Raw genomic sequence first — 25,364 nt, 5'->3', positions numbered from 1 at the left:
ATTACAAAGTGGAAGAAAAGTTAAATACTTATTATTACTTACATGTGCTCCAGCTCTTTCTGCGTGTCTTCCACAGAGATACCCAGCAGCACACAAATGCCACGTCCAATGGAACTTATTTGTTCCTCACCAACTGTAAGGGATATTTTTAAGAAGTTAAATGTATAGAATTCACTTTGTGTCATATCCCTATATGTAAAAATTTCTTATTCATAAACTCGGAAAGCAACTTACTCTATAGAGCTGTATTCTTATTAAGTGTCACAATTCTAATTCCCAGTGGAGATAGGTTTTTTTTTAACAATTTGTTGCAAAATGTAATATGCATAGATCCCGTTTCAAAGAAAAGCAAGAAACATATGCATGCTTTTGGAGTGTAAAATATATGATCTCCTTAGCCCAAGGTTAGTACCAGTATGTAGTGGGTTTGCTGCTTTTTATAGTCCTTCAATCAGTAATTATAACAGGCAAAAACAGAATACATCTCTGAATACAAAATATTTAAAAAATGCTCATACAACCAATTTACGTATCATTTGTTGTTGTCAGCTGCGGAGTTGTGTCCGACTCATCGCGACCCAATGGACAACGTTCCTCCAGGCCTTCCTGTCCTCTACCATCTTCTGGAGTCCATATAAGCTCACGCCTACTGCTTCGGTGACTCCATCCAGCCACCTCATTCTCTGTCATCCCCTTCTTCTATTGCCCTCAATCTTTCCCAGCATTAGGCTCTTCTCCAGTGAGTCCTTCCTTCTCATTAGGTGGCCAAAGTATTTGAGTTTTAGCTTCAGGATCTGGCCTTCTAAGGAGCAGTCAGGGTTGATCTCCTCTAGGAATGACCGGTTTAATCGCCTTGCAGTCCAAGGGACTTGCAGGAGTCTTCTCCAGCCCCATAGTTCAAAGGCCTCAATTCTTTAGCACTCAGCCTTTTTTATGGTCCAGCTTTCACTGCCATACATTGCAACTGGGAAGACCATAGCCTTGACTATATGCACTTTTGTTGTCAGGGTGATGTCTCTGCTTTTTAGTGTGCTGTCTAGATTTGCCATTGCTTTCCTCCCAAGGAGCAAGCGTCTTTTAATTTCTTGGCTACAGTCCCCATCTGCAGTGATCTTGGAGCCCAGGAAAATAAAATCTGTCAGTACCTCCATTTCTTCCCCATCTATTTGCCAGGAATTGAGAGGGCCGGATGCCATGATCTTGGTTTTCTTAATGTTAAGATTCAACCCAAGTTTTGCACACTGTTTCTTCACCCACAACAAGAGGCTCTTTAGTTCTTCTTCACTTTCTGCCATTAGAGTGGTATCATCTGCATATCTTAGGTTGTTGATATTACTTCCAGCAATCTTAATTCCAATTTTTGATTCCTCTAACCCTGCCCTTCTCATGATGTGCTCTGCATATAAGTTAAATAGGCAGGGCGACAGTATACAGCCTTGCCGGACTCCTTTCCCAATTTTGAACCAATCAGTGGTTCCGTGTCCAGTTCTCACTGTTTCTTCGTGGCCCACATATAGGTTTCTCAAGAGACAAATAAGATGGTCTGGTACGCCCATCTCTTTAAGAACTTGCCACAGTTTGTTATGATCCACACAATCAAAGGCTTTAGCATAGTCAATGAAGCAGAAGTAGATGTTTTTCTGGAACTCCCTAGCTTTCTCCATGATCCAGCATATGTTGGCAATTTGATCTCTAGTTCCTCTGCCTCTTCGAAATCCTGCCTGTACTTCTGGTAGTTCTCAATCCACATACTGCTGGAGTCTAGCTTGTAGGATTTTAAGCATAACTTTACTAGCATGAGATATGAGTGCAATGGTTTGAACATTCTTTGGCACTGCCTTTCTTTGGAATTGGAATGTAAACTGATCTTTTCCAATCCTGTGGCCACTGTTGAGTTTTCCAAATTTGCTGGCAAATTGAGTGTAGTACTTTTACTGCATTGTCTTTTAAGATTTTGAATAGCTCAGCTGGAATACTGTCACCTCCACTAGCTTTGTTGTTGCTCAGCTTTTCTAAGGCCCACTTCACTTCACATTCTAGGATGTCTGGCTCAAGGTCAGTGACCACCTCATTGTGATTATCAGGGACATTAAGCTCATTCTTGTATAGTTCTTCTGTGTAATTTTGCCACCTCTTCTTAATCTCTTCTGCCTCTGTTAGGTCCCTGCCATTTTGGTCCTTTATCATGCCCATCATCTCTCCAATTTTCTTTTTTTTTTTTATTGAAAAGTTTTATCATACATTTTATCTTTGCATCTCTCCAATTTTCTTGAAAAGATCTCTGCTCCTCCCTATTCTATTGTTTTCTTTTATTTCTTTGCACTGTTCATTTAAGAAGGCATTCTTATCTCTTCTAGCTATTCTCTGGAATTCTGCATTCAATTGGGCGTATCTTTCTTTTTCTCCCTTGCCTTTCGCTTCCCTCCTTTCCTCAGCTATTTGCAAAGCTTCCTCAGACAGCCATTTTGCTTTCTTGCATTTCTTTTTCTTTGGGATGGTTTTGGTTGCTACCTGTTGTACAATGTTGCGAACCTCTGTCCATAGTTCTTCAGGCACTCTGTTTCAGATCTAATTCCTTAAATCTATTTGTCACCTCTACTGTATATTCAACAGGGATATGATTTAATTCATACCTGAGTGGCCTAGTGCTTTTTCCTACTTTCTTCAGTTTAAGCCTAAACTCTGCAATGAGAAGCTCATGGTCTGAGCCACAGTCAGCTCCTGGTCTTGTTTTTACCGACTGTATAGAGCTTCTCCATCTTTGGATGCAGAGCATATAGTCAATCTGATTTCTGTGTTGACCGTCTGGTGATGTCCATGTGTAGAGCCGTTTCTTGGGTTGTTGAAAAAGAGTGTTTGCTATGACCATCATATTCTCTTGACAAAATTCTATCAGCCTGTGCCCTGCTTCATTTTGTACTCCAAGGCCAAACTTGCCTGTTATTCTGGTTATCTTTTGGCTTCCTACTTTAGCATTCCAATCCCCCATGATGATAAGGACATCATTTTTTGGTGTTAGTTCTATAAGGTGCTGTAGGGCTTCATAGAACCGGTCAATTTCATCCTCTTCAGCACTGGTGGTTGGGGCATAGACTTGGACTACTGTGATATTGAATGGTTTGCCTTGGATTCAAACTGAGATCATTCTGTCATTTTGAGGATTGTATCCCAGTATTGCTTTTCCTACTCTTTTATTGACTATGAAGGCTACTCCATTTCTTCTGAGGGATTCTTGCCTGCAGTAGTATACCTGATGGTCATCTGAATTAAATTCACCCATTCCTGTCCATTTTAGTTCGCTGATACCCAGTGCTTTTTTTGTAAAAGAAAAAGGTGCCGGAACTCACACATGTCATACAACCCGCCTTGCCTACCCTACAAGGTTCCATCCAAAAAAGGTGCTGGAACTCCGTTCTGAGCGTTCTATGAGAAAAAAAGCCCTGCTGATACCTAAGATGTCGATGTTCAGTCTTGTCATGTCTTTTTTGACCACCTCCAGCTTTCCTTGATTCATGGATCTTACATTTCAGGTTCCTATGGAGAAAAAATCTTTACAGCATCGGACTGTCCTTTCACCACCAGACATATCCACAGCTGAGCGTCCTTTCGGCTTTGGCCCAGTCACTTCATTCTTTCTGGCGCTACTAGTACTAGCCTTCTGCTCTTCCCCAGTAGCATATTGGATGCCTTCCGACCTGAGGGGCTCATCTTCCAGCGTCATATCATATTGCCTTTTAGTACTGTCCATAGGGTTTTCATGGCAAAGATACTGGAGTGGGTTGCCATTACCTTCTCCAGTGGATCACGTTTTGTTAGAACTCTCTGCTATGACCTTTCCGTCTTGGGTGGCCCTGCACGGCATAACTCATAGCTTCAAAGAATTACGCAAGCCCCTTCACCACAACAAGGCAGTAATCCATGAAGGGGTTTACGTATCAGGATGATATAAATATTTTAATACCTAAAAGGGATCTTCTTTCAGACAAAGTTCTATCTTATTGGTAAACCTCTTTAATAGGATTTTCACACATATACACTTCTAAACCAGACCACACAAACTAAGATATTTCATATGCTTAGGAACTGCAGTCAATTTAAATAAATCCAGATGTTTTGTTACAGAATTATAAACCATGCAAAATGTAACCAGTCTTGATGTGAGGATAGAAGCTAGCATATTAAAAAGATTTTTAAAAAGGAGTTTTAATCTCCGGCCCCCTGTCTTTTGATAGCCGTAATGGAAGCAGGATATAATTGTTTACACAATTTATACAGTTCATACAGAAAAAATGTTCTACTGTCTTAGCTCTAACACTGCTGCAACGGCAGAGTTGTTGTTGAAAGACATTTTCAAATATCCATCCTTTAACACTACAGCATCGACCCTAGGATGTAAGAGGAACCCACACTGTTTTGATAACATTCAAGATAGCCAGATTGTAACCAATCTTTCCCTCCATTAGTAGGGAATAAATGGGGTGGGGGGACGGGGAGTTCTGCAAGCTGGAATCTTACATTTGCTATTTAATAACTTTTTCCAGTTACTTTATTTGCTCCCTTTGAATCAAAAGAGGTCAACAAATTCCAAAGTAAATCTCAAAATTTAAGTCATTTAGGAAAGTTTCACTCATCCGTATCTGGAATTATCAGCCAAAATTAATGGGTGTTAAGCTGGAAAAGGGGTTTTTTTTTGCTTTTTTAATGTCTATGTGTTTATCAGTGGCTGATTTATTCCAGGAATTCTCTAGCTGTACAGTATATAAATTATTCAGCTGAATAATTTAGTGTCCTCCATCTTCAATCATTATCTAATCTTCCCCAAGACTTTTATCTAAGGGATTTTTTTTAATTGGGGTACCCTATGGAAGTAATGCACTTCACAGTCAGAGAGGAACTAGAGACAGGATTGATAAACCATCCACGTATAGAACAGCTAAGATAACAGGGAGAAATGACAGATGTGTAACAGCATCAACAAGAGAATTTATAACAGTCAAAGCATCACAATATAATTCATGTCTCACCTCTATCTCTGTCAAAATAAATTCTGTAAGATGCTGTTGCTGAAAGGATCTAATCCTTCATTGGAGATTGTCATGCAATTCCCCATATAGGAAATAAGTATCTATCTATGGAGGTAGGGCTACCTCTCACATTTGTTGTGTCAGACACAGCAAGGACACCTTGTGAATCGGTGCTCCCATAACAATGTTAATGGTGAAAACAACGAGAGTGATTCTGTAACGTGGTTAATGGATAATGCTTTAAGAAATTCATAGGTCCAACTCAAGTGTTGGCTATTATCTTCAAAACCCTTTATGGTGTGAGTCTAGGGTAGGGGTAGGCAACCTCAGCTCTTTTATGACTCATGGACTTCAACTCCCAGAATTCCTGAGTCAGCTATGTTGACTCAGGAATTCTGGGAGTTGAAGTCCATGAGTCATAAAAGAGCCGAGGTTGCCTACCCCTGGTCTAGGGCATGGGTAGGCAACCTTGGCTCTTTTATGAGTCGTGGACTTCAACACCCAGAATTCCTGAACCAGCATGGCTCAGGTTGGAAACCTCTCCTTTTCTGCTCAGCATAGCTGGCTCAGGAATTCTGGGAGTTGAAGTCCATGAGTCATAAAAGAGCCAAGGTTGCTTACCCCTGGTCTAGGGTATCAAAGGATGCATGTTGCCCAAAAGGGACACTAACCGTTGTGGAAGGGGCCTGCTGTAGACCTCTCCACTGCTAAGGAATTCTGACTGGTGGGATCAAGAAGAGGCTTTTCCGCTGTGGCCCCACCCTGTGAAACGTTCTACCACCAGAAGTGAGAATTGCTTCTACCCTTTTTTGCCTTCCAGAAAGGTATCAAAACCTGGTTTTGCCAATTGGCTTGGGGCTCCGAGGAGGGGGCACTCACCAATGAAGTGGGCTGACAGGGTAAAAAGGTCTTATCCCTGTGATGTCAGTCTCCTTGCTTCTAGCTTTATACATAGCATTTCAAATTTTAATTGTTTGTATATTTATCTTTTTTTATCTTTTCACTGACTGTAAGCTGCCCACAGTTGCCTTATAGGTGGACAGGGCAGCATATAATTCTATTTATTTAACATGATTAAATTTATATGCTGCCACTCTCACCGATAAGGCTATTTATATTTATTAAATATAAATTTTAAAAAATATTTTTAAAAAAAAGCACTTCTTTAAAACTTAGCTGCTGTAACCAATCCACTCAAAGGAGACTTTACAGGTAGTCCTTGACTTACGACCACAAGTGAGACAGAAATCTTGACTGCGGAGCAAAGCAGTTAAGCAAGACATCATGTGGCTGCTTCACTCAATGACCACAATCCTGGCCCTCCAAGCTGCAGTTGTTAAACTGATCTCACAGGTCAGCAATCTCCAACCTTTCCAGCTTGGCAGCCCAGCCTGCCACTCAAGCACCCTTTTGATCGCACAAGTGGAACTTTGTGCACGAGGGCAAGGGCCCAGCACTTGCATAAGTGGAGCACGGTGGGTGCATGCATGCATGCACTTGTCCATCGTTTGCACAGCCTGGTTTTGAACAGGCTGCTGTCCGCTAGTGGGCCATAGCCTGGGGATTGGGGACCCCTGTCCCAGGTGATTAAGTAGATAGAGTCTCAAGTAATGAGCATGGGATGCAGGGGTGGTGGTGGGGGAACGGTTCCGCTCTGGAGCTGGAATTCTCCCTGCTGAAATTCAAGCAGGATTTTCAGTCCCTGAGCAAAGAGATGCTTGTGGACAGCCCATTCCAGGCTTCCCAGAGCCTCCAGCATCTGTCCGAAGACCCCAATGCTCATCATCTTACCACACTGCTTTTCTGCTCTCTGCTTGGATTTCAGCTCTCTTTTGCCTCTGGTGTACACAGGCTGAAAGAGTTACCTGCCGAAGTAATTCAGCTCCCCTCTGTGCATGGAAAGGGCCTCCTCAGGCAAGGTGCAGGAACAGAGCTCAAATCCTGAGATCCGAGCTCTGTTTCTGCAACCTACCGAAGGACTTCAGCTCCTCTCCGTGTGCAGGAGGGACACTCTCCAGTGTAGTGCAGAAAAGCAGCTCAAATCTTCAGGATTTCAGCTCCTTTTCTGCACCCCACTGAAAGAACTAGAGCTGCCCTAGGCAAGTAGCTATTTTAGCCAATCCCCCAAAATGAGAGAGCGTCCTCTTAGCAGGCGGCGGCAGCAGCAGCTTGCAACCTTCCCTCTGGCTTCCCCGTTGATTTTTTGGGGGAAGCTGGCAGAGAAGATTACAGAAGGTGGTCACATGATTGGGGGCACATGACGACCAGTTATAAGTGCAGACAGGTTGCCAAACACCCAAATCGCAATCAGGGGATTGTGGCCATGGCGATGCAGCATTTTGTGAAGTGTTTTACAGGACTTGTATTTGTAAGTAATTTTACACTATTTTCAGGCAGTTGTTAATTTTGGACCATCATTAAACAATTGTAAGTCAAGGACTTACTTACAGACCTTCCCAATCACTGTCATGGCAGGGTGCCCATTCATGTAAATTTACAGTAGTGGATATAGCCAATCATAAAAATAAAGATCTAGTAAAATTACACTGGCAAATACAGTAGCGTCCAAAATTGTGGAAACCTTTTGGGAAAAGTATATTTTTGAGGTCTGATGGCTAATAACACCACTTTTTTTGGAGTAGTACCATAACATTATATATCAATGGAAAGATAATTTAATCAAGAAAGTAATGCAACAAAGTTTGTTCAATTATCTGTACTGTATTCTATGAAAAGTTATAGCCATACAACCAGAAAAAGGAAGCCCAACTTGCTTAGGTTGATATCAGGTAGCTTTCCTTCATCTGACTGTAGCCAATAAGCATGAGTGTTTACAGAGCCAATCAGGTGTCATCTTGTTTTGGGAATGAGCCAATCAGATCACAGTAGGATTCAGTTACTGATGTCATGTATTGAAGCTGAAAGGAGGACATTTGTCAGTGTGTTATGTGATCGCTATCAAGTTGGTTGGGGTTTTCTTTTGTGTTCTCTCATTTAGTGAGCTTGTAAAACGTAATAAAATTAAAGTAATGGTGCAAAGAGTTGACTGGTTGCCCAGAAAGCAATGTAAAATAGTATTATTAAGTGAACAAGCCTACAGTTATAAAGAAATTAGAAGAAAAATTGGTGGAAACTTAACCAAAGGTGGCATTTCTACTGTACACTTTTCCCCAAAAGGTTTCCACAATTTTGGCCACTATTGTATATTCTAAGCCACTCTGCAGTCTGTAGGACATTTTACTTTACTGCTACCCTTATCCTTTTCTCTGGACAGCTAGACAAACTTCCTAACAAAGTGCTATGCTGTTCTGACCTGACAAAGTTTTTCTCTAAGAATGCTACAGAAAGGTACCACAATGGAAATGTCTTGCGACATTTGTGGAAATGATACATTTATAAAAATTATCTTGAAAATAACAGTGAGAAATGTGTATTCTGGAGAGGCAACTAACAATGTAGACATAGCTCTTAAGGTACGGTAAACAAAAAAAGCCTGAACGTATTCATCTGAAAGTTAATATTATTCTCCATAAAGTTTCAATTATGCTTGCAAATGTCACTTCTTCATTTCAATTCTGCATATTCAGTGGCAACTAATATTTTTAAAATAAAAATCAAAAGAAGCCTTTAACAGTCTACCCCAGAATAAACATTTTTCTGAAATTTTGCTGTTACTGCATCAAGCTCCACCTAATTACAACAAAGAAAGCTCAAACATATGGTTCTTCCTAGTTTAGTCAATAGGATATTTCAATGATGTCCACACATTAAAGGGGATAGGTGAATTCTAAACTAGTTCAAATGTTTTTCATAACTGTACTCATATTAAATCTAATAATAATCCTTATGGCATATAAGCAGTTCCTATTTCTGTTTTTATTCTACCAAATATTTCACTGTTTTTCATTGCTAGTGTATTTTCTGTTTCTATTATGTTCCCCTAAGTATATTGATTTATATATTTTTATCTTATGCTAATTTGTGAAATGATAAATGACAAAAAATGATAAAAAATGATAAAAACATTATGAATGATAAACATACAAGCTATAGACATTATGCTTTAAAAACCCTCATGCTACAATAAAATGATTAAATACTGTAATGTAAAATCTTTTGAACATTCTACACAATCACGTTAGGACATTACTTCTGCCTATATAAAGACGTGCATGTTATCAAATCTGTTGTTCTGAAGACATTTTATTCAAAGGGAGTAAGGAAAGAAAGAAAATTAAATAAACTAAGCAAACCTCTTCATGGCAAGTCTCCTATTTCTGAAGTAAATACAAACACAAGGGTTGAAAATTGAGGCAAGTTATCTCATGGCACACTCTCATGCACTCTTCCACACACAATGGACAAATTAAGAAATAGGAAATATAAATAATCAATCAATCACTAGGCTTATGCCCCTCAGATGCCACGCTCAGCATCCCATTTTTCACAGGAGTCCCTATGTCCTCCTCATTTTTTACCTGCACAACTATGGGCTTAGTTCTTTAAATTCTTTTTAACGCTGAGTTTACAGTGGGAAAGCATACAAAACACTAAATATTTGCAAAGTAAAGCCATGTATCTAAACGCGTTAAAGATGTCAGCTACATCAGGGTATAAATTTTGCACATGCTGTATAAAACAGGGCTTTTCAACCAATGGTAAGGGTACCACCTGTGGTACATTGGCACCTGGCAAGTGGTACACGACCATTCTAGAAAAGTGGTAGCGGGGCAGGGGAATGAGCTGAACCGGTGGCAGCACCGCACAAGCCTGAGCGAGAGACGGCTGGAGCTGCAGGGCTGTCAAGGCTCAGCGAAAGTGCCAGGATCAGTGCTTCTTCTGGGCTGTCAGGGCTCAGCGGAAGCACCAGGATCAGCACCAGACTCCAGCTGGAGCTCGGCGCTGATCCTGGCGCTTCTACTGAGCTCAGAAGAAGCGCCAATCAACTGGAATGTTGCAGCATCTCCAGGGTCTTGATTTACATTCAGATGCTTAGCAACTGATTCATATTTATGACGGTCACAGTGTCCCAGGGTCATGTGAAGTGACCAAAACCTGCTGCAACCATCCAGCAGACGGGGCGGGGGAATAAAAACCAAACACCCCACACCCACTGTCAATCCTCAACAGAAATGCTCACAACAATGAAAACCTCGGACAGGAGGAAGAGCGCTGCTGGGCGGGGAGGCAGGTGTTTTGCTCGGCTGTGGCTTGGGAGGCGCTTTTTTCAGTGCCATTGTAACTTCGAACAGTCACTAAGCGAACTGTTGTAAGTCGAGGACTACCTGGACTTCATCACTTTTTTCTTTTTTTTGGTCAAGTTTTTGACACCTTGCTAGGCGACTGGTGGTACTCGGATGTTGCCATATCTTAAAAGTGGTACAATGGGTGAAAAGGTTGAAAAGCCCTGGTATAAAACAAGTAAGAGAGACTGCTGACCGTCACAAATTACCATTCTCTAAAGCAGGGCTCTTCAAACTTGGCCCTTTTATGACTTGTGGACTTCAACTCCCAGAGTTCCTCAGCCAGCATGCGTGGCTGAAGAATTCTGGGAGTTGAAGTCCACAAATCATAAAAGGGCCAAGTTTGAAGACCCCTTGCTCTAAAGAGCCACCTTGCGTATGTGTAACAGGATAACGAACCAACAATTTAGGACTTCTTATTCACACTTCCTTTTTTTTTTTGTTTCACACTTAACAGTTGCTTGAAAGATAAAAAGAGGGACGTGGACAAATACATGAACCGCACGGACACGCCCGCAAAGAACTGGGACACGCTCCAATGTCCAACGTGAGGATACATTTCAAGCCAAATCAGGGCTTAACGAAACATAAGACCCTTTAATAACTGAGCAACCAGGCGGCGGGTGTTGAAGGAGCCCGCGACGGAAGGCGGTGAAGATAGCGGGGCTGAGCCCGGCCACTAGAAGCCCCGCCGGCATGCCGGAGCTGAAGACACAGCCGCTAAACCCACCGCGTCGAGGGGCAAACGCGAGCACGCCGGCGCTGGGCAGCTGACAAAAAACGGCATCGGAACATAAACGGCACCCGCCCACCTGACACACTGGCTCGAGTGACACGTTGGATGATGGCCTTCATCACGCCGGGCTCAAGAGGAATCCGGAGCGGCCTAGCACAACTTCCGTCCTAGACCGGAAGCAAAGCAACCCTGCTTCCTTCCCAGACTGAGCTATAGATGTATAATCGGTAGACGTGGGTTTATCCCACGGTTCTGAGTTCCCTGAAAACTTGCCGCGTCCCCTATTATTATTTTTTTATTTTAATCCCATTTATATCCCGCCCTTCTCCGAAGACTCAGGGCGGCTTACAATTTAAGCACAAACCAATGTGCAATGTCCTCTGATTCTAATTAAAGCTTCTCATAAAAAGTCATGTTTCCCGGCAGCCAAAGAGAAATGCTGTAGGCCGAGGTGCCTTTTCGACTTCGTAATGTATTCCTCACCCGGCGGGTTTTTTTTTTCCATATAACTTTTCCGATTCAACCTTGCATAGGATTTGGGAATCTGCCAAAGTTAAATACCGGCAATAGTTGCGATGGAAATCCGCGATGTTTGAGCGCGCCTGTTTTCCACGAAGCTAAACACCTAGCAATAAAAATCAGTTTCTTTTCATTCCCGTCTTTCTTCTGCATCAGTGCTAGAAATGGCAAGGCTTTTTTAAAAAGTTTGCATCAGTCAAATAAATGGCATTTTCTATTCTATTTCGAGTGGAAGAAAAGGCCCTCTCTTTCTGTAGCTCATCTGCCGATGCTAGTTTCATCCGTATCGAAATGCTTGAAAATCCGCCGTTTCTACGGGAACATCTCGGTTCTTCCTCTCCACAAGCTCGTGGTCTGTCTAAATCTTTCCAAAAGTTATTCTAAACTGGGCCAGAATCAGGAGAATATTAGCAAACTCCTCAGAAAGTGAAAAAAATAGCACAGATGGCTCCGTGGAAAGTAACTCACGACTCAGAATAACATAGAAGTTGGAGGTCTATCCAACCCCCCCCAGGTCAAGCAGGAAACATACCGTTTCAGAGAAATGGTTGCCCAATCTCTTATTAAAAACCTCCAATGTTGGAGCACCCACTTTTGGAGGCAAGTTCTTCCACTGATTAATTGTTCTAGCTGTCACGAAATTTCTCCTTAATTCTAGGTTGCTTTTCTCCTTGATTAGTTTCCATCCTCTACTTGTCCTGCCCTCAGGTGCTTCGGAGAATAGGTTGACTTCCTCTTCTTTGTTGCAGCCCCTTATATACTGGAATACTGCTATCATGTCACCCGTAGTTCTTCTTTTTATAGACATACCAAATTCCTGCAGTCATTCTTCGTATTTTTTAGCTTCCAAGCCCATAATCATCTTTGCTGCTCTTCTCTGCACTTTCTAGAGTCTCAACATCTTTTTTATATCATGGTGACCAAAACTGGATGTAATTTACCCAATGTAATCTTACCAGTGGTATTAACAACAGTTTATGTGATCTTGATTCTACCCGTTAATACAGCCTAGGTTGACTTTTTTGGCAGCTGAAGCATACTGCTGACTCATATTTAAGTGATTGTCCACTCCAAGATCCTTCTCGCATTTACTATTGAACCAAGTGCCACCTATTCTATACCTATGCATTTGGGTTTTCTTGCCTAAATGCAGGGCTTTTTTGTCATAGAACGCTCAGAACAGAGTTCCGGCACCTTTTTTGGATGGAACCTTGTAGGGTAGGCAAGGCAGGTTGTATGACATGTGTGTGTTCCGTCACCTTTTTCTTTTACAAAAAAAGCACTGCCTAAATGTAAAACCTTACTTTTCTTACCAATGAATTTCATTTTGTTATAGTGTCCAGTGTTCAAGCCTGTCAAGATCCTTCTGATCCTGACCCAGACCAAAGGGACAGATATTTTTCTCATCTTGTGCAGTGGCCCTTCTCTTTAAGAGCCAATGGCATGAAGGAAATAATTTCCAACAATCATATTCATTCTCACCCCCATCCTTTCACTGCAAGAGCAGTGATAAATAGAAAAATGTATTATTTTTTTGCCCTTAAGGATACGCAACTCCCAATTTTGGAGTATCAGAATCCAAGGGCCTTCTGAAATTCTTCATTAGAGGGCCATAAAATAGTGTCGCGGAGCTCCTATTCCACACGAGAGCGCAGAATTTCAGAATTCAGTTTCCTTTGGGCAGAGTTTGAAACTGATTAACTCCATGAAAACCTAACACATATTGATCATTATTCATTTGGAGAACCATTTCAATATAGTACTTGACGACAATGTAGCAAAATATACATGGAAAATACTGAATCACGGGTAGTTTATGAATGAAGGCAAATATATATGTCTCAGGATAATGTTGCAGGATCCAATCTTAGTTGGTCACCAGTACCAGAGATTTATTCTTCCAAGCAGATTGGATTCTGCATAGTTTCAATACTCTCACCTATATTAAAATTGTGACCATCCCTAGTAAAACCAGGAAATAAATTAAACCCATTATTATTTGCTAACTATTCCCCTTTTCTGTCCATGCACATACTCCAAAATACTCTTAAAACAATGCTCTTAAAATCAGAGGTGAAATTAAAATAAATATCCTTAAAGTCAATTTTGTGGCCAATTAAGTTAGGTGGGGATAGATTATCATTTCTTAAACAATATATGGACGGGGCCCCCAAACATACTTCTTTGGGAAGGGCCTTCTATATTCTAGAAGCCAGGCAGGAGAAAAGTTTTTCAAATGTGCCAGAATATATGTCCTCAAAATGCTAATCTAAGTATCCAGGCAAGAAATGAAAATCCTGCAGACTCGAAGTTGTTTATTACTTCCAAGGTCAACAGCCTGTTAAAGGACACTCAGCAACCAACTGGAAGCCAGTACAAACCTTTTATTATTTTGTGATCCCTCTATCTTGCATTGGTTAGAAGGGTAGCCACATTTTGTAAGATTGCAATTTCTGGTCCTTTTTTAATGGCAATCCCATATAAAGTGGGTTATACTAGTGAAGTTACAATATAACCAAGGTGCACAGATAATAGTCATTAAGGCCAATCAACTCAGGAAGGGTTGCTGGGTGCTGTATTTTTCACTTCAGTTTAGCAATACCTAAACTTTTCATCCTTTTTATATGTTGTAATATATAGCTTTATATTAAGATCATATTGTTTGTTAATAATTACACAACACTGAAAAATCAGTTTCACATTTCCATTTCGCTTGTATCATTGTTTAAAACAAAATGTTTGAAGTCCAAAATACATTGAATACCATTATCTTTAGGTTATTTGTAAATTCTAAAAATGCCAGCTTCCATCAAACAAACAAGCAAATGCTCAAAGGCACAAAGTAGCAATAGAACGCATAAACCTATCATGATTAGGCAAACTTCAGAGTTTTTCCAGATATATTTGCTTCAGCTTTTTCTTATGCTTTTACATATTAACCTTCACATCAAATAAAATACCTTGTGCATATACAGCATACTAAACCAGTTAGAGATGACTTTGTGCAAAATATTAAGGTGGAGTATCTTAACTACATTTCCTACGTAACATTGTTGAACTATACCTTGTCTTATTCAGACTTAGATACAAAGCACTTATAAACTGTTCCATTACAACAGGGGTGTCAAACTGCCGGCCCGCAGGCTGGACGCATCATGCGGAAGCCGATACGTTGCGCGACGTCACATGATGTCACGAGTTTGACATGTCTGCATTACAAGTACCGTATATACTTGAGTATAAGCCGACTCGAGTATAAGCCGAGACCCCCAATTTCACCCCCAAAAACTGGAAAAAGTTATTGACTCGAGTATAAGCCGATCCGCCGTTCTGCAAGCCTCCGCCGCCGGCAGAGGCTGGATCCGCGCTCTGCAAGCCTCTGCCGCCAGCAGAGGCTCGATCCGCCATTTTGCAAGCCTGAATACACAGGAATACCCTGTGTGGCCGCGGCTCTCGGGGAAGCCCTGGCTGTCCGCTTCCTCGCTCCATGCTGCCATTCAGGGCCCGCGCGTTCCCCGGGCAAATTGCGGCGCCCAGCAGGCGAGGAAACACGCCCGCTCCAGTCGCCCCCCCTTCCCTCAGGAGACGCGAAGCAAGTGACCGCCCGGAGCTTACCGAGGACTTGCGCGCGGCCGAGGCTTTGGTGCTTCCAGGATCGCGCGCACCTCTCCCAAGCCGTCGCCGTCCGGAGACCTGCCGAAGTTTGGGGAGGTTTGGGGAGGTGCGCGCGCACCTCCCCAAACCTCCCCAAACGTCGGCAGGTCTCCGGACCTCCGCGCCCTGCCTGCCTGCTTCTTTCCGCAGCGGAAAGAAGCAGGCAGGCAGGGCGCGGAGGTCCGGAGACCTGCCGACGTTTGGGGAGGTTTGGGGAGGTGCGCGCGCACCTCCCCAAACCTCCCCAAACTTCGGCAGGTCTCCGGACGGCGGTGGCTTGGGAGAGGTGCGCGCGATCCCGGAAGCACCAAAGCCTCGGCCGCGCACAAGTCCTCGGTAAGTTTTTTTGTTGACTGGAGTATAAGCCGAAGTGGAATTTTTCAGCCCAAAAAGTGGGCTGAACAATTCGGCTTATACTCAAGTATATACGGTATGTGGAAAAATGAAATAGGTAGGGGTGAAGAGAACAAGCCTTCCCAAAACTCTGTATGGTAAGGAATATGCCACCATAGTTTTTTAAAAAAACAGTCCAAAATATCACATATACCTTTATAAACTCTTCTTCAAAACAGTTAAATGTATTCCTTGTCATGAAACCAGCAATGTGTAGTAGCTAGCCTGAAGTGTATCTGGCAACCGGGAGGACTTCAAACCTGCAAGATCAAAAGTTACTTCTACTACATTCAGAAACTTTCTAACACATTTTCCCAATTTCAACATCAGAGGCAAGTGCTACAGAAATTGTCTATCCTTGAAAACAAAGATAGCTATCATAAACACTATATGGGAAAAATATTTATGGTTTCTGTAAGAGGAAATAAGAAATCAATCACATTTACTCTATATGATTTCAAACACTTGCTAGCAGAATTTCAGGAAAATGTATTAAAAATAAATTATAAAGAAAAGACAAAATTATATACAATATATTCAAATGCATGAAGGTGAAGCAGGGCTAAAGTCTCATAATCGGCTGACAGAACATACTACTTTCAAATTACTGTGATTTCAAAGTCAGATCTCATGCAACTCTTCAATAAGTTGTAGACACTGTGATACACCTCTTTTTTCCAATATAATTTACTTTTCTTTCCCAGTATTATTATAAAAAAGTGACAGCACTTCATTATGTAAATGAGAAGAATATGGCACAAAAACAGATGAACTAGTTTTTGCTGTTAATGTGAATCCAGTTTCAGTCTTGATCTTCCGCTCCTGTCAAACACTTCTGGAATATTCGTTGTCATCTAAATGGATAAAGATAAGAATTCTAGGTGGTCAGACTATACAAGAGTGAGTTCTATTTTTACAAAACAAATGAAGTTTCAAAGTCTTATTAATTTCATCTGCATTGCTTTAATAAATGACACATTAAAATGTACAAAAATCAATTATTCATTATACAGCATTTCTTGAATATGCTTAACCTAAAATTACAGTGTGCAAGTTTGCATATTAGCATATTTTGAGCCAATGAGATGTAAACTATAATTCAAAATTAGAGATTCTTTTTATTAAACATTTTTCCAGAAAAAAGTAAGTTTGGGGAGAAATTTTAAATATAAAATATATTAATTCTCTTACCATCCTTTACTCAGATTCACTTAGAACACAAAAACTGCCTAATGCCTACCTGGGGTTACTTAAAATTACTGTATTGTGCTTAGCATGTTAAATGTAAACATATGATTTACTGAGACACTTGGGTTTACTAATTTACCCTAATCCATTTTAAATCTGTCAACACCAAAACTGTAAACTGCAACTGCAAACTTAAGATCACTTAATATTGTCAGTTTGAAAATTGGCCAAAAATAATAGTTTAAAACAGAAGAAACTATCAAAATCATATAAAATTATATGTCTCTGACCACCTATCTGTATTTTCAGGAAATGAGAACAAGCAGTTTCCCTGCATAGGTTGTCTCTTTAGGCATTGTCTCTACTGTATTCAAATTCATTTTTTCGGCTATCACTATCAGCCCTTTCTGTAACTTCACATCTATCCTCTTAATAGACTTTTAGAATTAAACATGTGAAACTGAAGTGTTTTTTGGACTGAGATAAACTTGAACACCTCTTCTTGCTGCATCTATTATTCTGAAATAAATTTTCATTTTAGTTTTTAGTCTATCTGAAATGTTTCAGTTTAATGGGGGAAAAACCCAAAAGTCTTCAGGAAAATATACATTTCCCCTAATTTTTCCAGATTTGCTCTTCCCTCCCCCAATGCCTTTGTATCTAAAGCTAACCCAGAATAGCAGGCCTGGCATATTTGTAACTGGCTTCACATACTCAGCACTTCACTGTATATTATCAACTTCTGTATACTGTTTCTTGCAAGTCAGGATTGTCTAAGGCCAGTTAGTAACGCCAGTTAAGACCAATTACGGCTTAGCGCAGTATGTTGGTGGAGGGCAGTCAATGGTCCGAGAAAGCCATTCAATTTCACTTGTTTTAGAAAGAAGCTGCTTCCTACCAAAAGAAAAGAAAAGTGTAATGTTCGAAAATCTTCTCTTAAGTAGGAACCCCTATCGCCCTAAGCCACAATGCGGACGATTTCGCTTAGGTTCGTGTGGCATGAGTTTAACCAAGGCAGCTTGGAAGCCATGGACCAAGTCTACAACCCTTGTTACGGTAGCAAGCTATTCAATTAACTGTGTTTAAACAAACAATGGTTTAGCCAACCAAAGAATTCAACCGTAGAAAACCCTCGGAGGCGAAAAACTACCTCCCCAAGGGACAAAGATCTATCTATATGCGGCGCTCGGGATATACCGAGTGGCGGTGGTGGCGGTGGCAGCGATTGCCCGCCTTTCTCCTCCTTCTCCTGCTGCGGGATCTCCCTGAAACGCACTGACCGGGAAACGAAATACCCAATAACCGTCCACACTCCCATTGCGTATAGTAGAGCGAATCGACGCGACCACAGGAGGGCCCGCTGCGCCTTGAGGTCGTCACTCGTCATCTCTGCGTCCAAGGGGACAACTGTCCTTTTAGCGGCGGCTACGTTTGCACCCTACTACACCAACGCCGAGCCAGGCGGAGAACTTGCTCCCCGCTTCCGCTGCAACCTAACCTCGCGGTTTGCTTTCTCCGCCTCCTCTGATGCCATATCCCAGGGATAGGCAACCTTGGCTCTTTTATGACTCGTGGACTTCAACTCCCAGAATTCCTGAGCCAGCATGGCTGGCTCAGGAATTCTGGGAGTTGAAGTCCTACGAGTCATAAAAGAGCCAGTGGCCTACTGCATCTTGAAGCCAATCGTGGCGGGCCCTCGGTAGCCCTTACACACACACCCCGCGCGCGCATTTAAGAAATGCGACTCAATTTCCCAGGTTGAACTGGTTTTTCTGAAGATGCTAGAGGTTCTCAATTTTGGCAACTTTAAGATGTCTGGACTCCCAAAATTCCCAGCTAACACGGCTCTCAGACCAGAACTGCAGAGCTTGGACGTCAGCGTTTTAACTCTTTCTCAAGATTGGCAAATTGAAAAATGTGTGGACTCAGAATTCCCTGGCCATCTGTTGGGGAGAGGAATTCTCAAGAGTTGAACTTCAACGTTACCAAGATTGGAAAAAAAATAGTTTGGATAAAAAACGCCCTCACTCAATTTCCGGCCATGATTGATTTCCATCCCGAATGAATCAATCTTCAAATCTCTTTAGTGTAGAGCAGTATCAATGTTCTCAAGTTGTTTTGCAAAGAATCCCATCATGCTTTTCATACAACCTGCTGGAGAATTTTGCAGACCTTTCCATTAGCACTCACCGGAACACACAATAAAAATATAAATTTAAGTTTAAAGTTTATAAGTTTTAAGTATTAAGTTTACAAGTTCTCCAAAGTCTTTGATTCAGACTTATAACTGTGCCTAGGATACCTAATTCTGAAACCAACCTGCATTGACTTTACTATTGATAGTTGATCCTAAAAGAATGCTATCTACAAGTTTGATATCTTTGATAGCTAGAACTACCTATACTTGATAAGCTGTACCTTGAATTGTATCCAGAAGGTCACTGCCAACCAGTACAGTTTATGGAGCAGTCGTATCACATGGGCATATCAAAGCACGTGAAACATTTTAAAAAATTATTTATATTTATGGATAGCATTTTGCTATCCAAAGTGACTGGGCAGCTTACAATGCAATAGCAATAGCACTTAGGCTTGCTTTACAGCACTCTTCAGGTGACTTACAATGTCAGCATATTGCCCTGAACAATCTGGGTCCTCATTTTAGTGACCTCGGATGGAAGGCTGAGTCAAGTTCGAGCTCCTAGCTGTGGGCAGTTTACCTGCAATACTGCATTCTAACCACTGTGCCACCAGAGCTCAGTTCAATACATTTCCAGCTCCACTGGAGCAACCGTACCTTCCAAAATAGTCCATGTAAAGCACATTGCAGTGTTCCAGGTAACAGTGGTGTGATGCAGGGGTCTCCAAACTTGGCCCTTTTATGACTTGTGGACTTCAACTCCCAGAATTCCTCAGCAGCGTGCCTGGCTGAGGAATTCTGGGAGTTGATGTCTACAAGTCATAAAAGGGCCAAATTTGAAGACCTCTGGTGTAATGGAGAAATATTTGGAAGCCATTACAAGGCCAAAAACTTAAAAGTTTGACATTGATTAAAATAACAAATGTTCTTGCTCTTTACCAGGTAATAGCTGAATTGAAATAAATAATCAGCCTCTCAAGAAAATGCTTCTCTATCTATAGATCCATTCTTTTGTTATACAAAGAAATGTTCCAGATATCTTCATCTCCTTAGAATCTTCTTTTGTCTGTGCTTTGCTTAGCCATTACCATTGAAGGTAAGAGACACTAGCTGCTATGAAGATATATCTCACTTTGTTATATTTGTTGGCATAAAGCTGTAATAGCGCGTGCAAAGAAAATACTAAATTGTAACAGCAGGGGTCACACATCAAGATGAAAAGAAGCAACCTACATTACTGCTTACCATAATAAATGCTAATAATAAATGTACCCAACTATTTTCAAAGGGAAAGTGATTACCTACTGTTAAAGAGGCAACGTAAATATACAAGTTTAAATTTTATGTAATGTAAAAAAAAGCTAAAATTAACATTTGAGTAAGCTCATCATCATCGTCAGCCATTCAGCTGTATTTGACTCTTGGCCCCTCTGTCTCTCACTGCCTCCTTCAGATCCGCCATGGTCATCCTGGTATCATCCTTAGTGTCCAACCAGTGGGGTACTAGGGCGGCCTTCTCCTTTATAGTGTCCAACCAGTTGGGTATTAGGGTGGCCTTCTTTTTCCACTGATCACTCAGCTCACATGACATGGCCAAAGTATGACAGCCTCGGTTTGGCAATTTTGGTTTCAAGGGACATTTTTGGGTGTGGTTCAGTCTAGGACTTTGTTATTTTTGCAGTTGGGATACACAATAATCGCCTCCAGCACACAGTTCAAAGGCATCCACCCTTCTCTTCTGCCCTTTTTCAGAGTCAGTTTCACAGCCATAATTAGCAATTGGAAAAATTATTTTGATAACTAATCTGCATTTGGCTACAAGGCTGATGTCTTTACTCGTCCAGATGTTATTCAAGCCAGACATTGCAGTTCTTCCAAGTCCTAGACGCCTTCTTACAGTGGCTGCCTGATCAGAGTACAATGACTGAATGAACTGGATGTGGTATGGTGATATTCCCAGTTCTTTGAGGCCGTTCCAGAGCTTGTCATGGTCAACGCAGTCAAAGGCCTTTATGTAGTCAATGAAGCTCATGTAGAGGTCTTTTTAGTATTCCTTTGCTTTTTCCACCATCCAGCACAGACTGGCAATATGACCACACGTTCTTCTTCCTTTCCAAAATCTTGCTTATACATCAGGCAGTTCTGTGTTGACAGTTGAATTCAAACATTGCTAGATTATCTTCAAGGTAATTTTACTCACTGTGGTATCAAGGCTATGGTTCAGTGGGTTGGAGCAGTCTTTCGTATCACCTTTCTTTGGTATTGGGATAAATATTGACATTTTCCATTTTTCTTGGCCACTGATAATTCTAAACTAACTCAATCAAAATAGGATAGTTTGAAGTAGATTGAACAATCTAACAGAAGTTAGGGAGATGTTATATCCTGAGTAGATATACTACATTTTTCAACTATGAAAAAGAGAAGAAAGCAAAAAACAGTTGCACAATTGACAAAATTTACAGAATGGTTGTATTCACTAAATCTTGTCAATTGTGTAACTGTTTTTTGCTTCTCTTTTTCTCATAGCTGAAGAATGTAGTATATCTACTCAGGATACTTTTAATACAAAACAGAATCTTGTGTGACTGCTGAGATTGTTTTGCATCTTATATTAGTTTAATATTCAGATAATTCCTCAATTTATCATACATTTAACCATTTATATCAACCTGTACAATTTACATATCTGCTTATGTAATAAAAAACTGTTCATACTCTGGCAATGCTAATTCATTGCATCTATCCAAACCAGAAAATTAGAAATGGTGAACCTGCCCCCATCAGTAGTAGAGAACATAATACACTAAGGATTAACACTGTTCTCAAATTTTATTTTGCTTAGTTGTAAGAGCAGAAAAATGAACTATGCAGGACAGTAAAAATGCAGATTATAATCTTGGTATAAGAACATGAAAATGAAGAATTTGCAGAATAAAGAAGTATATCAATAAGTTAAATCTAAAATGTAAATTTTCCCTTTTTATATGGGCTAATTGATTCAAAAAAATGAAAGGAATGTTATTAGTTTCTTGGTAGACTGTAATCTATCAACAGCATGATTTAATACGATTATTGATTTTTTAAGACTTTAGTATCAAAATTAGGAGGCGCTTGATACAGCCAGCTTTTTTAGATGATCCATGAATATTTGTAGACTAACATCATCTGTTAGTATTGGAGCACCAGATTCCTGGAATAAGAAATTATAGTTTAGAAACAAAATTTGAACCAACATAAAATATGAAAAAAATGGAAAACTATAGCATAATTTACATAATGTATAACCATGTTAACTCCTATTGTACTTTTATTTATTTCTAAGTTTTAAAGTTAAGATTTAAATAGATGAATGAATGAATGAATATTCCAAGCCTAGTTTATGCAGTTTGGGCCCATAAACCCTATAATTTATTGTCTCTTTCAAACACTGGAGGCTCAGAGGAATTTCACAGTTAACATAGCCCAACCCTGCTAAATGGTCAAAATCAACTGACAAACTCCTGCTTCTTACGTAATATATGTCATAAATTGTGAGTGCATGCACAACAGACACAGAACCAAACACATCATTACTTACTTGTCCCCCCCATGTATACAGATTATTATGCGTCTGAGAAGGATTCACTTTAGATAGGAGAAACCGTGCCTGTCAAAGCCAAAATAATTTAATTAAATGCAATATAATTAAGATTTGTCACATAAATTTGCCATTACTTACATGTTTCCTTTTAATACATCTCAGCATAAATTAAATAGGATTATTTGGAAAAGAAAGAAAGTAGAAGAAAGAAAACAAGAAGCAAATTCATATTTTGAAATAATGAGTCCTTAAAGAATAATTAAGGGACGCGGTGGCTCAGTGGGTTAGAACGCTGAGCTTGTCAATCAGAAGGTCGGCAGTTTGGCGGGTCGAATCCCAAGTGCCGCGTAACAGAGTGAGCGCCTGTTACTCGTCCCAGCTTCTGCCAACCTAGCAGTTCGAAAGCACGTAAAAATGCAAGTAGAAAAATAGGGACCACTACGGTGGGAAGGTAACAGCGCTCCGTGCGCCTTTGGCGTCTAGTCATGCCGGCCACATGACCACGGAGACGTCCTCGGACAAGCGCTGGCTCTTTGGCTTTGAAACGGAGATGAGCACCGGCCCCTAGAGTCGGAAACGACTAGCACGCATGTGCGGGGGAACCTTTACCTTTACCTTTAAAGAATAGTTTCCGTTATAAACAAATACAAGCCATTATCAGTAGCTTCCAGATCAGACAGCCCTATAGGTAGTCCTGAGGTTATGACCATTCATTCATTCAGCAAACCCACAAAGTTATAATGGCTTCTGCTGCTTTTTTACCCACCTACTCATCTAAGGCATTGGTGCACTCTGTAGTGCCTGCTCATGGCACTCCTCGTGGCACTTGCCCACCCATAGCTGTCATCCACAGACCTGCTTGCCTGAGATTCCTACTTCTTAGTCACAAGATCCTCACTTAATGACCTACATAGTCTTGGGGTTATGAAAGCAACTGGGACTGCTATGACTAAGCACTGAAATCATGTGAAACATGCTTTACAATTGCAATGGTTAGTAATGGAATTTCCAGTGCCAATTGCTAGCATAATGTGAGGACTACCTGAATTCTGCCAGGGAACAACACTTGCCCCTGAAGACCAAAAAAGTGGCCAAATTTTGGTTTATTCAGAAAGGTGGTAGGAAAAAGCCCAGTATTTAAACTCTGGAGACTAGAACAGAACAGAATAACAGAGTTGGAAGGGACCTTGGAGGTTTTCTAGTCTAACCCTCTGCTCAGGCAGGAAGCCATTTCCAATCTCTTCTTAAAAACTTCCTGTGTTGGAGCATTCACAACTTCTGGATGCAAGTTGTTACACTAATTAATTGTTCTGGCAGGAAATTTCCTCCTTAGTTCTAGGTGGCTTCTCTCTTTGATTAGTTTCCATCCATTGCTTCTTGTCCTGCCTTCAGGTGCTTTGGAGAATATGTATACATTGGACCATTATGTACCACAGTAGACAGATACGCTGCATATATAACTTCAGTGCTTTTGATTGCCATAAAGAAACTAGCTATGTTATTCCTTGAGCCTTCTGCCCAGTAAGCCAGTTCCTGAATAATGGATTAATTTCTGGAGAACTGGATTTTCAGCTAAGCCAGTATAAGGCCTAATAGTAACAGACATTGCAAAAATATGGGTTTTTCAATATGAAAAATATTTAACCAAGCCTGAGTGCTGGACAATGGGCATACATTTCTAGGCTTGTAACTGTAGCCCAAGAACATTTTTAATTCTTCTTGGTCCTTTCCAAGCAGGACATTGCTAAGAACAAGACAGGCCAAAGTCCTGAAGCAGCTCAATAACCCTAGGAGAAAAAAAAATCCTTCTTCTTTCAGGGAAAGATTGATGAAGAATTAGCATTAGTTGTTCTTTCCTAATAATCTTGCAAAACAGATTGGGCTGAGATAATGACTAGCCCAAAGTTATCCCATGAGTTTCTTTAGCTGAGGATAGTCTAGAACAGGGGTCAGCAACCTGAAACAGTGAAAGAGCCACTCAGAACCGGTTCCCTCACAAAAGGAAAAACTGGGAGCCGCAAAAATGTGTGCACATGTGCGTACATGCGCGCATGCGCAGAACAGGGTTTGACTGAAGAGTGGAGCCAAGCGAGATATGCACCTACCCTGCATATTTGAATTGATTATTTGTACTTTTTTAGTCCCACTTTTTTTTGGGGGGGGGACTGCACATGGCAGAGGACTGGGAGCCACAGGAGATGGCTGAAAGAGCAGCATGCGGCTCCGGAGCCGCGGGTTACAGACCTGTGGTCTAGAATCTAGCTGTCCCTGATGCCAGTACATCCTCTTAACCACTATACCACACTGGTTCTCACCTGACATTATCCTCAGAGACAACTTGCCCTGGATGAGGTGAAATCTCTCCAAAAGTTCAAGACTGATAGTGCAAACGCATTGGTATGATATATATTAAGAATATATTAAAACCAACATTAACTATAAATATTGTCACGGCACCTTTATTAATGCTCTTTGAATTTTTTAAGAGTTCCTTACCTGGCTGCTCCCATGTTCTGTGTTAACATAGCGTGGCATTGGGAATCTTGTCTGCAAGATTTCTTGAGCATCATCCAGAGGAGCTTGCAGTAAATGCTTGAAGTTTTCATATTCTGGAATATCTTGATAACCAGCCTTACGCCACTGGGCAATAGTCTTGTGGGAAACAATGTTGAGAGAGGAATTAATTAAGGAACTTTCATAAATATTTGTCTTTTTACTGCCTAATTCACATCATGTGCAAAATCCTTATATGTGATTTATTTTACGTTTTAGAAAAAAATCAATGAAACCAAGCAAATAATGCCAGGCAACTGGTGAAAATAGCTTGCCTGAGAATATTAAAAAAAACTATCAATATTATGAATCTTGTTCTAATTACCACTTT

The 25,364-nt window shown here is 40.8% G+C and overlaps 2 protein-coding genes and 1 long non-coding RNA gene across 6 annotated transcripts in view; all 3 read right to left on the bottom strand.

The window, feature by feature from the left end:
- The window catches only part of DTD1 (D-aminoacyl-tRNA deacylase 1), a 52,218-nt gene extending 41,056 nt beyond the window's left edge, over positions 1-11,162 (bottom strand). For all 4 annotated transcript variants that reach the window (XR_014026121.1, XR_014026122.1, XR_014026123.1 and 1 more), the window contains exons 1-2: positions 11,080-11,162; positions 43-133 (exon numbers count right to left, since the gene is read on the bottom strand). Coding sequence is in view for 1 of the 4 variants with exons in the window: in XM_081325256.1 (XP_081181382.1) it covers positions 43-133; positions 11,080-11,122 (134 nt within the window). In the remaining 3 variants the exon portion in view is untranslated. The remainder of the gene's footprint in view (positions 1-42; positions 134-11,079) is intronic.
- Positions 11,163-13,944: 2,782 nt separating this feature from the next.
- Positions 13,945-18,294, bottom strand: LOC308666423. The gene is made up of 3 exons (XR_014026124.1): positions 17,955-18,294; positions 15,724-16,423; positions 13,945-14,731 (listed from the first exon to the last, which is right to left on the bottom strand). It is a non-coding gene; the product is annotated as an uncharacterized lncRNA (long non-coding RNA).
- Positions 18,295-21,504: 3,210 nt separating this feature from the next.
- Positions 21,505-25,364, bottom strand: part of SEC23B (SEC23 homolog B, COPII coat complex component) — a 37,217-nt gene continuing 33,357 nt past the window's right edge. The window contains exons 18-20 of the mRNA XM_081324007.1: positions 24,977-25,132; positions 22,478-22,546; positions 21,505-22,090 (exon numbers count right to left, since the gene is read on the bottom strand). Coding sequence (XP_081180133.1) covers positions 22,001-22,090; positions 22,478-22,546; positions 24,977-25,132 — 315 coding nt within the window. The 3' untranslated portion in view covers positions 21,505-22,000. The remainder of the gene's footprint in view (positions 22,091-22,477; positions 22,547-24,976; positions 25,133-25,364) is intronic.

Source organism: Vipera berus, assembly GCF_964194415.1.
Source record: "Vipera berus genome assembly, chromosome: 3".
Lineage (NCBI taxonomy): Eukaryota > Metazoa > Chordata > Lepidosauria > Squamata > Viperidae > Vipera > Vipera berus.
The sequence above is the reverse complement of the archived record's forward strand: the minus strand, read 5'-3'. Positions and strand labels throughout refer to the sequence as shown.